General features: G+C 41.5%; 2 protein-coding genes across 2 annotated transcripts; one reads left to right on the top strand and one right to left on the bottom strand.

Annotated features, from left to right (window-relative positions):
* The first annotated feature begins 138 nt into the window (after positions 1–138).
* On the top strand, positions 139–2124 carry LOC306984931 (serine/threonine-protein kinase pim-2-like). The gene is made up of 4 exons (XM_079586747.1): positions 139–536; positions 762–805; positions 1130–1218; positions 1442–2124. The coding sequence occupies exons 1-4, from the start codon at positions 145–147 to the stop codon at positions 1451–1453; spliced, it is 537 nt and encodes a 178-aa protein (XP_079442873.1). The 5' UTR covers positions 139–144; the 3' UTR covers positions 1454–2124.
* A 1119-nt stretch (positions 2125–3243) lies between these two features.
* On the bottom strand, positions 3244–13853 carry fam53c (family with sequence similarity 53 member C). Its single transcript, XM_079584947.1, has 5 exons — positions 13308–13853; positions 8791–8996; positions 8643–8700; positions 6649–7493; positions 3244–4763 (listed from the first exon to the last, which is right to left on the bottom strand). Exons 3-5 carry the CDS (start codon positions 8647–8649, stop codon positions 4491–4493), a joined length of 1125 nt encoding a protein of 374 aa, XP_079441073.1. The 5' UTR covers positions 8650–8700; positions 8791–8996; positions 13308–13853; the 3' UTR covers positions 3244–4490.
* Positions 13854–13892: the final 39 nt, after the last annotated feature.

The raw sequence follows: 13892 nt of genomic DNA, 5'->3' as shown, positions 1-13892 counted from the left end.
TTTTTTAAATCTAAGTTTTTGCTCATCTGCAATACGTGTATAGGACGTTTCCTGTCAGATGTCAAATAGACATTTAGAAAATGTCTTTAAGATGTTTATGATTTAGAATGTATGTAAAACTGACATCTTAAAGACGTCTATCAGATGTTAGTAAACAGCAGATGCTTTCCAGATGAAGTGATCTTTAACAGACATCTTGCAGATGTACGTGTCAATCAAGACCCCAGCTGTCGCCACATCACGGAGCTGCTGGACTGGCAGGACCATCTCGACCAATACATCATGGTCTCAGAGCACCTCATGCCCTGCATGGACATGCACAGTTTTCTGGAGCATCACGGCGGCCTCTTCAGTGAGGAGTTAGCGCGTCATTTCATGTGGCAGGTGATTGACGTTGCTGCCGTCTACTGTTGGGGTCTTCCACCGGGACATCAAGATGCCAAACCTCCTGGTCAACACAGAGACCCCAGAGGTCAAATTGATCGTTTTCGGCTGTGGGGACCTCCTGTAAAGCTCGTCCTACAAAACCTACTCTGGTATGTATTATCTTTCAAACATTAGTTAGGAACTTAAACTCAAATGGCCAGTTACACCATGTCATAATCAGACGGTCACGGGACATATAGAGATATTAACAATGCACTAACAACATTCTCAGCATAGTATTATTTTTGTTGACTAAAATGAAATGCCATTTCAGTCAGAGTAAAGTGAGAAAACATGCAGTGGAAAAGCAAACTTTGACAAACTCTTTCCTCCAGGAACAGCAAGGTACTGCCCTCCAGAGTAGGCTACTTCGAGAACGGTGAGTAGTACCATGGGAAGCATGTAACATTGTGGTCACTGTGGGTGCTGCTGTGTTTGCTATGATCACCAGCCGTTTCACAGACAGCAGTGATATAAATTTGAGGGATGCTGAATTCTGGTTCCAGCCAGGCTTCTCAGATGGTGAGAATTTCATTACAACAAAGAAGGATAATGGAACTCTTAAACAAGTTAAACAGAGATAACAGTGGCTTTATAATTTTTTTTCTTATGGATAATGCAGGAATCTCCCCATTTTTACAGCTTATACAACAAGTGTAAAGTTGAAGGAAATAATCAGACAACTCTCGATATTTCTGCACAGAATGCTGCTGTTTTATTCGGGGTTGCCTGAAGAGCAAGCCAGAGCAGGGGCTTCTTCTGGAGGAGATGCTATTCCAGGACTGGTTCAAGGTACTGAGTCTAAGAGAAGATAAATGATTTTGAAGACATTGACATTTTCTTCTTTTAGTTGTTTTGGCTTTTTTTTTGGTTGGGTTTGATTATCTGAATATAAACATCAGCTTCCTACCTGCTGCAACGTCATATCCTTTTACACTGCACAGATGTCAAGTTGTATTTGTATGCCTTATGAAATATGTTTGTCTAACTTGTAAAATTTCTAATTATGTTTCAGTTCCCCTTGTAGGTTATGAAAAGGGTCAGCCTTGCGTCCGGCGGGCTGACATGGTTGGCCCCTCCAACTTGCCAGCCTTAGCGTCTTGCGAGGCTGGCTGGCCTCGGTTGCGTCTGGCGCCTTGGCTTGAGGCGGTAGTTTTAGCATCTTGTGGAACTACTTGCCTTGATTAGTTAAGTTTGTTAAGTACTGCACCACAGTCACACACAGCTTTCCAGAACTACCTGTCAAGTTCCTCGCACTGCCACACCACAGGTTCCTGCTATAGATCCGTGTCACGGCTGCATCAGAGGTTTCAGTCATGGCCACAGAGCTCACTTTCTCAGCTGCTTTGGGCCCAGAAATCCTGTCACGGCCACTCCAGAAATGCCAGTGGAGGTCGTCTATAAGGTTCCTGTCACTGCTGCTCTAGAACCTGCTGAGGAACCCGCAGAGAATCCTGACTTGAAAGTCCCAGGACACCCTTTTCACAGCTTCACTGGCCTCAAAAAGTCCCTCACACTGTTGCTCCAAAGGTTCCTTCCACGGGCAACTGTGTCCCAAAGATCTTGTCAGGTCCGCTCCAGAAATCAAGGCCACCATAAAGGTTCCTGGCACTGCTGCTCCAGATCCTTTTGAAGTCACAGAGGTCAGAGTCACAGGCAACAAAGAGGTTACTTGTGTACCTTTTCAGAGTTGCCCTGCGTCTGCAACCCTAGAACCCGCTACGGTTCCACAGCTCTGTGTCATAGCAGCCCCAGGTAAACGGCTTCCCAGCGGTTCCTGACATGATGCCCGTCATGTTCGCCACAAAGGCTCCTCTGGTGCAGATTCATGCCACGGCTGCCAAAGATTTCCAGCCAGAGCTGGTGTCTAATGTTGCAAGGTTCAAGACGTTTTTGACTTTACTGCATCAGAAGATCCTTTCACAGCCCCAGTGTTTCCTGTCACTGGTGCGATTGCTCCATGAATAGATTACACCTGTGTGCAACTTTTAACAATGTTTGTGAAAATAAACACATAATGTGTTATTTTATCGGGAAAACATTGAAAACATCAGTTCAAGCCTACAGATTCATTATTTAATTTGACCAGTTTCACCAAGTAACATCTAAAAGATTTATAAAGATTTACAGGTGAAACTCGAAAAATTTGAATATCATGGAAAAGTTCATTTATTTCAGTAATTCAACTTAAAAGGTGAAACTAATATGAAAACAGATTATGAAAACCTATTCACCATATTCTAATTTTGAATTTGGAGTTTTCATAAGCTGTTAGCCATAATCATTAAAATTATAACAAATAAAGGCTTGAAATATCTCACTTTGCATGTAATGAGTCTATATAATATATTAGTTTCACATTTTAAGTTGAATTACTAAAATAAATTAACTTTTGCACGATATTCACATTTTTCGAGCTTCACCTGTTATATGTATTGTAGACCTCCTTTTACTATTTAAAGCTCATCAAAGTATCAGCATGTGATAGCAGTCAAATGGCACAATTTGTGTAAAAACAGGATTTTGAAAAATTAAACTGGGTTACCTTATAGTGGCCGATATCTTTGTAAGAAGCTACAACAAAATCAACATACAAAACTGGCAAATTTTTCATGTTGTAATCAATATGATCACAAAATGTAGTCAATGTTTTAACATGCTCATTGTTTCTGCTTAACTGAAAACACAAATTTAGCTAACCGCATGATCCTGTATTATCTCAGAACTGTACAGTTCTGCCATATGGACATTACCAGTCACCTCTGATAACATATTACTCTTAACTGTACCGTATAAAAAAGCATTTTCTGTAAAGCTGCTTTGAAACGATGTGTATTGTAAAAAGTGCTATACAAATAAATGTGAATTAAATTGAAAAATATGTGATGGGAAACTAAGAATAACTGAGTTCCAGTTAAAGACTATACAAACCATCCACTACATGAAAAGTGTTTCAACTTGCATGCCATACAACGTGCCTCAGTGGGAAATGTATCATTAAAAGGCAATGTATATTCCATTTTATAACATCCAGGAGATTGCAAAAAGTATTATTTTAACTCAGTTGCATGTATGTAATATGGCCATTCATTAATTATGAGGGAAACTCATTTGGGTTAGTATGTCAACTCGCCATAATTTCAAATAAACTTTATTTTTACATAAACCGAGTCTGAATTGATCACACATACAATAAAAAAAATCTCTAAATGACAGAAATAGCCTGTCTCCAACCTTCAAGCTACCATCTTTACACAACTTATTTGAACAAATACTCGCTGTACAATACAGTATAACAATGTGCCTTCAGAATACAGTGGTTGCTTTCATTGTTTCTTTCTAAATGTCCCAAATACAGTGCATTAATAAATGTATACACATTTCAGTTTTAGAGGAATGCATTGTACAGATAAAAAAAAAAAAAGTCTGCAGAAAAAAAACGAAGAAAAAAAAACAGAACAACAGCTACAGTACACAATTAATTTCCTTGAGGAATCTTTTGATTAAGAGGAAGAAAAAAAACAGGCATCTTAAGGCTTATGTTGAATTAGATGGACCTTCGTCAGGAAGTATAAAGGTCTGCAGAGTAAATACTGCTATGTCATACTGCCCTTTTATATTTCAACCGAACAAAACACTGATATTTATAACCGTCATCCAAGAAAGTCTATTCTTACTATCAAAACAAGTCGAGAGGAAAGACAAAAAAAAAAAGAAGAAGCGGGAAGCTGTTCGCCTCCGGTTCCGTTCTGTCAGTTTGAAGATGAATTCTAAGAGGACGTCCGATACACATAAAACCTTTTTGAAATATTTGCATCCTTCAGACTGTCTCAGCAACTCATTCTGGAATGTACAATGTTGATGGGTCAGCGTCTGTGACTGCCTGCATATGATAGTAGTCGGCATGTCTTCATTAATGGGCGTCTACGCCTGTGCGCCTCGTGCGAGGGCAGCAGGGTTCCTGAGAGGCCTGCCAGTGTAAGGTAGCAGGTGGTGCAGAGCTGAATGCTGGCGGTGGAGGTGAGGGGGGTGGGGGGAGGAAGGAGATCTTCCCCAGATAACTTTCAGTTCTCCTCAATGAGGGTGATATCTAGTTCAGTACAATCCCTTTCAAACACGCTAGTTTGTCCTCCGTCGCGCTCTTCAGGGTCCTCCTCCTCTCTCTCCTCCTCCTCGTCACTTTCACTTAGCGGCCCGATACTTGTCCTACCCAGGCCTTCAGCTGGTGAACATGAGCCTCTGAAGTCTCCAAAAAAAGGCTCAAGGCCCATACAGACATCGCCTCCACAGGCCAATCTGCCACGTTCCATATAACTAAGAGGGTCTGTGCTTCGAGTCTGAAAATGAAGGGACAGTGGTTTAGTTGAGTGACGAAAAAACATGGGTGTAATTTCTAAGATTGCCCCCGCAACTTTTTTGGGACACAATCATATATTTTAAGAGTTTTAGGTGCCATGCACAGATGCCACGTGTCGTTTCTACTGTGAACTGAATTAACTCATTACATTCGTTTTAAAGGGATACTTCACCGCTGGAAAGATGAATGTGTATTTAAATTGGGTGCCAATTTATAAGTTGGTGCCTTCTAGACTGAGAAAAGCCAGAACATTTATTTTTGGCTCATGTGGATGAAAGACAACAACTCCCAGAATGCACTTGCTTCGCTGCCCTGTGAGGCCACGCCTACCGGTTACAGAAGAATTTATACAAATAGGTTACTAGTTGACTCGAAACTGCAAAGACGCCGTTTTATTGTGTATCTCCGTGTCGACGAGTTAGACCGCCCGGGCTTTTCCTCCTGACCGCCGGGCAGGTCTCGCTTCTCTGCTGCAGCGGCTGCTACGGCCGCCTCTGGTTCCTGCATCATCCGCGGCTGTTCCTCGTTGTGTTGCGGCTCGTGCGGGTGGCCACGAGCGTCGGATTCGCTCGCCGTATTTCAGGATGTACGGGATTCGGCTTTTGGTTTCTGTGGTCGCCATTCATTATGTTTACCTGCACACCTTTTGTTTCAATTTATTATTATGACTGAATTTATTCCGATTGGTGAATCTGAATGTAGTGTTTACATGAATGCTAAACAAGTGATCGGTTGATGTGCGTTTTAGCATTGTGAAGCAGAATGCATGACCTGCAAAGCTGGCACGTACGTGTCAGTGTCAAATAATGTAATAATGTAGGCGTAGTGAATGGCGACTGTGGAAAACAGGAGCCGAGTCCCGGACATTTTGGGCGATCTCGAGGTCTGGTCTGGTGTGCGGGTCCGATGCGCGGATGGTGGGGGAGCGGGAGGCGGCCGGAGCAGCGGAGGAGCAAGACCTGCTTGGTGGTCGGGAGGAAGAGCCCGGGCAATCCCGGTCGGACATGTCCGGGAAAAAGAGGACGTATGGTCACCCCTACTACTCAACTTCTCCACAGAGCAAGAGCCTGTAAGCTTAGCTTTTTAAAAAAAAGATGGCTGACACTGTTTGTACATTCTGTGAGTGAGATCCCACCCACTATGGTCGGGTTGAAAACATGCGGAACAGCTCCTACTACTGGCTGTAGTTTTTAGCCTCTGGCCAGGAAATACTCAGATGACGCAAAATGAAGATTTTTGCGTCATAGGAAGATTTTTTCTAGACAAAAAATACATAAATCTCTCGTCTCAGGGGGACATGAGGCAGGGAAGCATGGTAATTCGAAAATACTACAGGTTTTCTACTGATACAAAGCTTAATGCTAATCTGTGAAGTATCCCTATAAGCTACTATAGCTAGCACACATTTTTTTATAAGGATTACTAGGCATATGTTACAGCACCTAATTAATATTCATAAGTCAAGCTGACAAGGGTTATACACTTTTTTAAACAAAACAATTTGTCAGTTGAAGTTAGACATTTGGGTAACACTTTACAATAAGGTTCATTAGTTAACATTAGTTAACTACCTTAGCTAACAATCTAAGAACGAACATTACTTCTACAGCATAAATTCATCTAAGTTAATATTAATTTCAACCTTTACTAATACATTATTAAAATCAAAGGTTGTATTTGTTAACATTATTAATGCACTGTGAACTAACATGAACAGCTGTATCTTTATAAACTAACATTAACAAAGATTAATAAATACTGTAACAAATGTATTGCTCATTGTTAGTTCATGTTCATGTCAAAAAAAAAGACGATATTTTTAGTAACAGTAGCTGTAGTAACTGTAAGGAATAGCAAACGCATACCTGAGTCATTTTGGCGAAGTCTAGCACAGGCCGTGCGCATGGTCTGTCCGGGTCCCTCCGGCGCTTTAGGCCAGGTTTGAGCAGGAGAAGGTCGCAGGGCTGAGAATGGCACCGTGGAAGTTGAGGAGGAAGAGCACGGCGCACCGAAGACGGAGTGCTGCAGGCGGACGAGGGCGAGGCCGGCACCGCCGGAGGGTGAGACGTGATTTGCGGGGGCACCGGAGGTGGCGGCAGGAACTGGGCGGCAGCTTCTCGGATGAGGACGGGAGAGAGGGAAAAGCGCCTCTGTGGCGGAGGCGGCGGGTGGAGCGGCGAGGGAGAGGAGGAGCATGAGGATGGCGAGGGGAAGAAGCAGCAGCAGGCGCCGCCTCCGGCAACGTCACTCGGGTCCCAGGGGAAAGTCCACGGCAGTGGGGAATCTGGGGAGAGGGCCAGACTGAAAAAGGTGGGGCTGGAAGAAGAATGCAGCGAGGAGTTTAGCGAGGAGCTGGGGGCACGCAGTGGACACGGCCCCCCCGCGCCCCCTCCACTGTGGCATCGGCGGTTCACTGGTGTCCAGACCTTGGAGGCGCTCGGCCGCCAGGTGTACCGGCAGCGTGAAAGGTCCTCTGGTACAGACAGCGAACGACAGTGGCGTTTGGGGGGTGGCGGGGGGGGAGGGGGAGGCCCGGGAAAAGACAGGTCCGTCACAGAGGTGCTAGGGGCGAGCGGACGGTTCAGGGCATCCCCCTCCGGCAGGTGGCTTTCTGGAGGACCCAGGGGCACGGGGCCGGGGGGGAAGCTGGAGCTGAGCACCCCCTGCAGGCTGGCCTTCGAAGGAGGGCAGAGCTGCCAGTAACTGCTCTCTGAAAGAGGTCGGACAGAGTTGTACGAGTTAATACCCTTCTGTGCTGCTCAGCATCAATTGTGGGGAGCATGTGACATTTGGAAGACATTACATATTGGTGCTATGACAAAGTCTTTATTGGGTGCTGCAGGGATGACATATTTTTGTAGGCCCAAAACCCAGAAACGAGTTAGCATTTTAGCACTTCTGGTTCCATCGTCCTGAAGTGAATTGGTTTTTTGAATGTCTGAAATAAGGTCTGTAGTTAAGATAAGCTCAAGACACATATATTCTACAAAATAAAATACATCAATAATACCCCCGTGTGATTTTCGTCAAGTGGACGACACTAAATACAGGTGTAAATGGGGTCTAAAACGTTTTGAGCTTGTCCACTTTCAACCACTTCTGAGGTAGACGAAAACACATCTGACCGGATTGCTTTCGTAGTGTAAAAGCTCATGTGGTCACTCACGTTCGAACAGCCACAAAGGAGCCTACTACTCCACCTACTACTACTCCACCAACTTACCTAATGCGTAAACATTCTGGGAAGCGCACTAGCCAGACAGGGTTTTTAATTTGTCGGCTGAAGAAAAACGTACCAAGCACAATGTTCTCTCACAATTCCTGATTTCTAACACTCACTCACCGTGTTCGGCGTGGTTTTGCGGCTATCACAGAACAAAAACGAAAGTTACTGCTCTCTGTATGTTTTTCCGTTGTCTCTAGGCGCGTTCATATGTAAATTGTGCAAGCTTATTTTGTCACTCAAAAAAATCCATAATTTTTAGACACTCCCCTCGAAGAAATCAGGACAGAAGTGGTTGTAAGAGGACAAAAGAGACGGATTAAAACACCAGGTGTAAACGGTGTCTCCCTCGTCTACTTGTGATCCGATCTAACAAAACACATCTTGATGCCAGGTGTAAACAGGGCCAATAAGTGTTCTCTTGCAAACTATTCAAACTCAAACTTTCAGGGAATTCTTTTTTTTTTTAATAAAGAATAAAATAAAGTGTTTTTAAATAAAATAAATGGGGGGTTACGTTTGTTACGTTTACTTGGAATTCAGAATAACCAAGAAACTGCACTTCAAATTAAGGAGCTATTTAAAGGGATAGATAAATGCTCCAGATACTCAAGAGAGGTCAGATAAGTTACATACCAGGCATCAATCCATCTGTGGGCCGGCTGGTTTCGGGGCTCTGACGGTGAAGTAGAGACTGAAAGAAGAAAAAGAAAAGATCAATTGCATCTTAAATGGTAAAGTGAATTACATCATACTGTGCTGAGATCTAAAACACAAGTTTTACCAGTTTGCTGTCCAGTGGTCGTTGCTGATGCTGGGACAACGTTGTTGATTAACATTTAACGAAACCATGGCATGGCAAATTGGAGAAGGAAGGAAAGGTGGGGAAAGAGGCTGATGTACACTAAATAAAACTGAAGCACTGTCCACCAAACATCCAGGACACGCTGCTTGCTCGGTCTCACTCAGGAACCATGATGACGTCCTCACCTGGAGCACAGAAGTAAAAAAAAGAATTATGATGATGATTATGACACATTTGGTATTACACATTTGGTTGTTGGTTGTACATCAAGATATTAGATAAGAGATACACTGCGTCCGAAATCGCATACTTTCCTACTATATAATATGCGAAAAACCGTACACCAACAGAAGCATTCGATAAACAGTAGACGAAAAGTCCCCAGATTACCAACTACTACTTCCGGTGAGATGCTGAGATGTGCTTACGATGGACACTTTACTGTCCCATGACGCCACGGGAGGGGATTTATAAATGGGAGTAAAGCAACGCCACAGCTGGTAGGTCATGTGACAGTAACAACATGGCGGATGTAGTAAGTCCGAATTTCATTGTCACAAAGTAAGTTTAAATAAAATTTAGGAAATATAGTACCTACTCAGACAGTATGCAATTTCGGACCCTGCAATGGTCTCTGTCCTGCTCGTGTCCCACATCCCTCTCAAAGCACAGAGCAGCATATAGGACGAGACATTTATTTTTTCATGTAATATTTAACATTCTTATGTTATTTAGGTTACCATTATTTACTGATATTTAATTCATGCATGTTGTTTCACTGACAGAAGTCGCTAAAATAAACGCTTTTTTTTTTACTTTTGTTTAAGCCTCATTTATTATTATGTTTTATAGATTAAAAATGTATTCAAGTTAGGTCAAAATTATATACCGCCAGTAGTTGGTCCATTAACACCATGGTGGTAAAAAACTGCCACCATCTCAGCCCTAAGGACATAACAAAATGGTGGAACATGAAAAACAAAAGTTGATGGTAAATGTTCCAGAATAGCAGGGTCTGCCAGTCTCTTGAGTTACTTAGCTGCTGAAAGTGTAAAGAATATTACAATTAGCAAAACTACAAAGTATTCCTGATCTACTCTGAATGAAAATGCTTTTCAATTTCTTGTCCCATTCTTGGCTCACATGTAAAACAAGGAAGAGTATAAATCCTTGATAAGAGCCCTTCCGGTGTAACAAAACTTTGCAAAAGTATGCACAGAAAAAAAAATTATTGCTCAATTTATTTTTTTATTTCCGAGTCTTTCCCTGGCTTATTTTTTATTTTTAAATGGCTGTATTTAAACAAGACGCTAAATGGAAGAATCAAACAGCACCTTTCTAAAAAAAATCATTAAACACACCATGAGTCCGGTATAAAATGGGGGGGGGGAAATCATTTTACCTCCATTACTTTCATAGTACAAACAATCCTCTTTATAAAGCAGGTATGAGCCGTCTTCATTAACTATGCATTGCCTACAGCGCACATATAAAATTCCCTTTGATTACTAAGTCCTTAATACTAAATTGCTGACATCACACTTTTACACTGAAACAAACCAGTAATTTCAGGTGACTGACTTGCATGTATTTAAAGTACCAACAAAACAACACTGGAAAATATGAAACATGCTCGCAAAAGAAATGACACAAAAAAAATGTTTTTCTCTTCAGTTTCCTATAAACGAAAATTCTGGCTTTATAGGGCAATTATTATATTATTAATGGCAGCCATGCTAATGTATTTGAGACACTAACATGAACAGAATATGAACAAATTTGTATCAATATTTGGATATTATTGTGCTAAACTTTTCTCTTTTGATGTATTGTCAGATTATATTTTAATAAGACAAAAGTGATTGAAGTTCTCGCTTTCCAAGCTCCGCTAAGGACTGTAACCCTGCAGGCAACGGCCCAGTCTGCTAGTGGTCTCCCATTACAGCACACATGAATGGCGGCTGCTTGGTGACAGGTGTCTGGGAAAGCTGCACAGTCAAGGAACCGGCTGCTCCGCTGGCCTGATGCCACTGTGGGAACTCCGACCAACACATCCTTCCCTGTCTGTGCTCACTGGCACACCAAGCACTAAAAACACTTCGTACGACATGACTGATGTATAGATACTAGTCTAGTGCTTGTTATTAATAAGCATGGCTGGGTAAAAACTTGATTTTAATCGATTCTCTCGATTTTTTTCGATCTTGCTGTTTTCAGTTGATGAATGAAAAGAACATTGTAGAGCACATCCCATCCAGTAACTCGCAATAAGCTTTGTTACTTTTGATATAAAACAAAGTGTCAGGTTTAGAATACTCTCCATTTTATTACGAAATGTAGAAAATAGATACCGTTTTGGCGCTCTTTAATGTGCACTGACAGATCGCTGCTGCCACCTCAGATCAAGCGAAGCGGCATTATCATCTCTTCTGCTCTACTACTAGTTACAGCACACAATAAACGCGACTGAACATCAGAAGACATGTTAAAAGGTACAGTACAACTTACCGAAATCCTTATCATGTCTCGTGTAATCGCTCAATCAGTACTTCAACCGTCTGAAGACGTCAATAAAATTGTAACAATATATCACATGATGTTATATTTACCTCAGAAAAGCCATTCTATGACCATAAACTCGTTAGTCAGGTAAAAAATAAAAAAAACTTGAAGGGAGCATTTAGCTACATATATGCACCATATTACATATTCATTATAATTTTTGTTCCCCTTCTTTAGTATTTATTGTATGTTTGAATAAAATTTGTCAAGTTGTTATGACAGACACCATGTAAATGTTTATATTTCAAAAAATGAATTGTTGTGTGTAATTTAAGTGTTTATATACAAATCAGTTAATATTAACGTTCAATATGAATGTAGTCCCTACCAACTGAATCCCTGTATAGTTTACTACAGCATTAGTTGAGTTTTTTCATTGAAAAAATGTGCCATGTACTGAATCCAAATTAATCAATATCAATTCGAATTGGAATCGAATCACAAGCTTGTCAGTATTTGTCAATACCCAACCCGATTACGGTAACCCGATCATTTTTAAACTGGGGTCTGGGGTCCCTCAAGAAGGGAGTGCTAGGGGGCCAGTGTAAACAAAAACAGTGCAATTTTTTGTTACATAAATATAAATTATTATTAATGGCGCCTTTCCAACACCCACGGTAGCTTTACAATAATTACAAAGGTTAGGGAAGATTTTAATTAATTAATTAAAATGAATAAATAAATAAATAAATATTAAACTCTTACAGTACTATAATGAGTAGAAAAACAACATAATAAAATGTAAATATTTTTACAAATATTATTTTACACATATAGACATATTAGACAAAGTATTAATTTTCACAGTATAAAAAATAATAATATTTAGGATGGGGGGTTCCTCCCACAAGGATGATCGTATAGGGTCCATGCATAGAAAACAATAACCCCCGATTTAGATAACGTAGCGAGGTAGGAAAATAATAATTCACAGATGATGATTTAAGTGTAGAAACGTCGCTAGTAATGACGTTTCATGGCGGTCACGAGAATATTCGGGTTCGGTTCCGCCGTTGCCTTGGTAACGCGCTGAGCGGTCGCGGCTGATGATGGAGGGGGAGGGGGAGCCTGCCTGTCATCTCCATTATAAGCACATTAAGCGTGACATGTAGCACAACATATCCTTCGTCTACGATTCAAATCATCTAAAGAAATAAAAGATATGTGTGTGCCTGTGTGTATACATATATATATATATATATATACACACATATTTCACGATCGCATCGCCATTAACAAAACAGAATAAAATCGCGCTGAAGGTCGGGCTAGGCCACTGGGTTACATTACTGAAGCGCGAGCGTGAGGTTTGCACGGGGCATTAGCCAAGTTTAGCCATTCTGAGCATGTATACACATTAAGAGTATATTGATTTTTGCGCGCCGAAGGCAAGCGAATGAATTGAGACTATAAATATGCATCGGTCGACATTAGGAAGCAGAAAGCGGTTTCATATCGCGTGAACCGGTTGTAACATTACTTGCTTGATTTTGCAGCTTATGTGAGCGTATAAGACATGAAACCCTAAAACTCTAATTCTATATTTTACATTTTATAAAACGCCATTCATTGCATGATGATTAAAAATAACAGGCTGCATGTCAAACCATTTAGGAACAGGCGACCCGGGCTATAGTAACGTTAGCTAACGCGGAGCTGTAAACAGGCCTATTACAGAAATAAAGCTATAGAATGTCTTCCCGTTTCATAGGGTCAGTTCTGTTCGCAAATCTGCAATAGCGAATTACTGCATCCCTGCCATGTGCTGTAGATTTGTTTACACGCGTTTATGAAATGCAATTCTGCCCCACGAGCCAATTTCTAGCTGTTAAGCCATGCACAATGAGCCCGACTGCAGCAAAACTACATATTTATATGAAGAATGCAACATTTAAACGAGGATGCACTGATGATTTTCGACGATAATGGCTTACCTTGAGTCAACCGAGAGTGGTCGATAAAACCCCAGGCCTTGTATGTTGCTCGCAAACGAGAGATTCAGCCGATTCGGTACAAGAAGCTAAAGCAGGTCGGCTTGCTGTCTAATACAAACCGTCCTCGCTTTGGCCTGGAAATATATCTGTATACAACTGTCGACTGCTCGGTTCAACAAAAACATATCGTTAAAATAACATGTGCTGGGTCATAAGCGAAGACCGATAGAGATGATTTAAAGGATCGTGTAAAATTGTGGATAGGTCTGCAATTGCACGCTTGGTCGATACAGACTGTCTTCTCAATGTCGCCCACTAGGGAAAAATAAGTGCGTCCCTTCTATGGAGGAATTTGTAAATAACATTCAGGGCATATACGGTCTCGGGTTTATCAGAGCTGTTTTCAGACAAACGCCTGCAATGAGCTGCATGAGAACTATAAAAGGGAGCAAATGTTATCAATATAAAGCTGTGAAGTGTCAGACAATACAGTAGCCTACAGTGACTCTCTTGGACTGAACCGATCCTGAGAATAATACAACACTCAGAATCATGGGAATTGTAGTGAACTCTATAAAGGGATTT

This window comes from Phoxinus phoxinus (assembly GCF_949152265.1).
Source record: "Phoxinus phoxinus genome assembly, chromosome: 17".
Taxonomy (NCBI): Eukaryota; Metazoa; Chordata; class Actinopteri; order Cypriniformes; family Leuciscidae; genus Phoxinus; species Phoxinus phoxinus.
This window is presented reverse-complemented; position numbering and strand designations above follow the sequence as displayed.

Coding starts and splice junctions, on each gene's coding strand:
- LOC306984931 (XM_079586747.1), top strand. CDS start 145: ATGTTAGTAAACAGCAGATGCTTTCCAGATGAAGTGATCTTTAACAGA. Junction 537..761: donor GTCCTACAAAACCTACTCTG/GTATGTATTATC, acceptor TCTTTCCTCCAG/GAACAGCAAGGTACTGCCCT. Junction 806..1,129: donor AGTAGGCTACTTCGAGAACG/GTGAGTAGTACC, acceptor ATTTCTGCACAG/AATGCTGCTGTTTTATTCGG.
- fam53c (XM_079584947.1), bottom strand. Junction 4,764..6,648: donor ACTTCGCCAAAATGACTCAG/GTATGCGTTTGC, acceptor CTTCATTTTCAG/ACTCGAAGCACAGACCCTCT.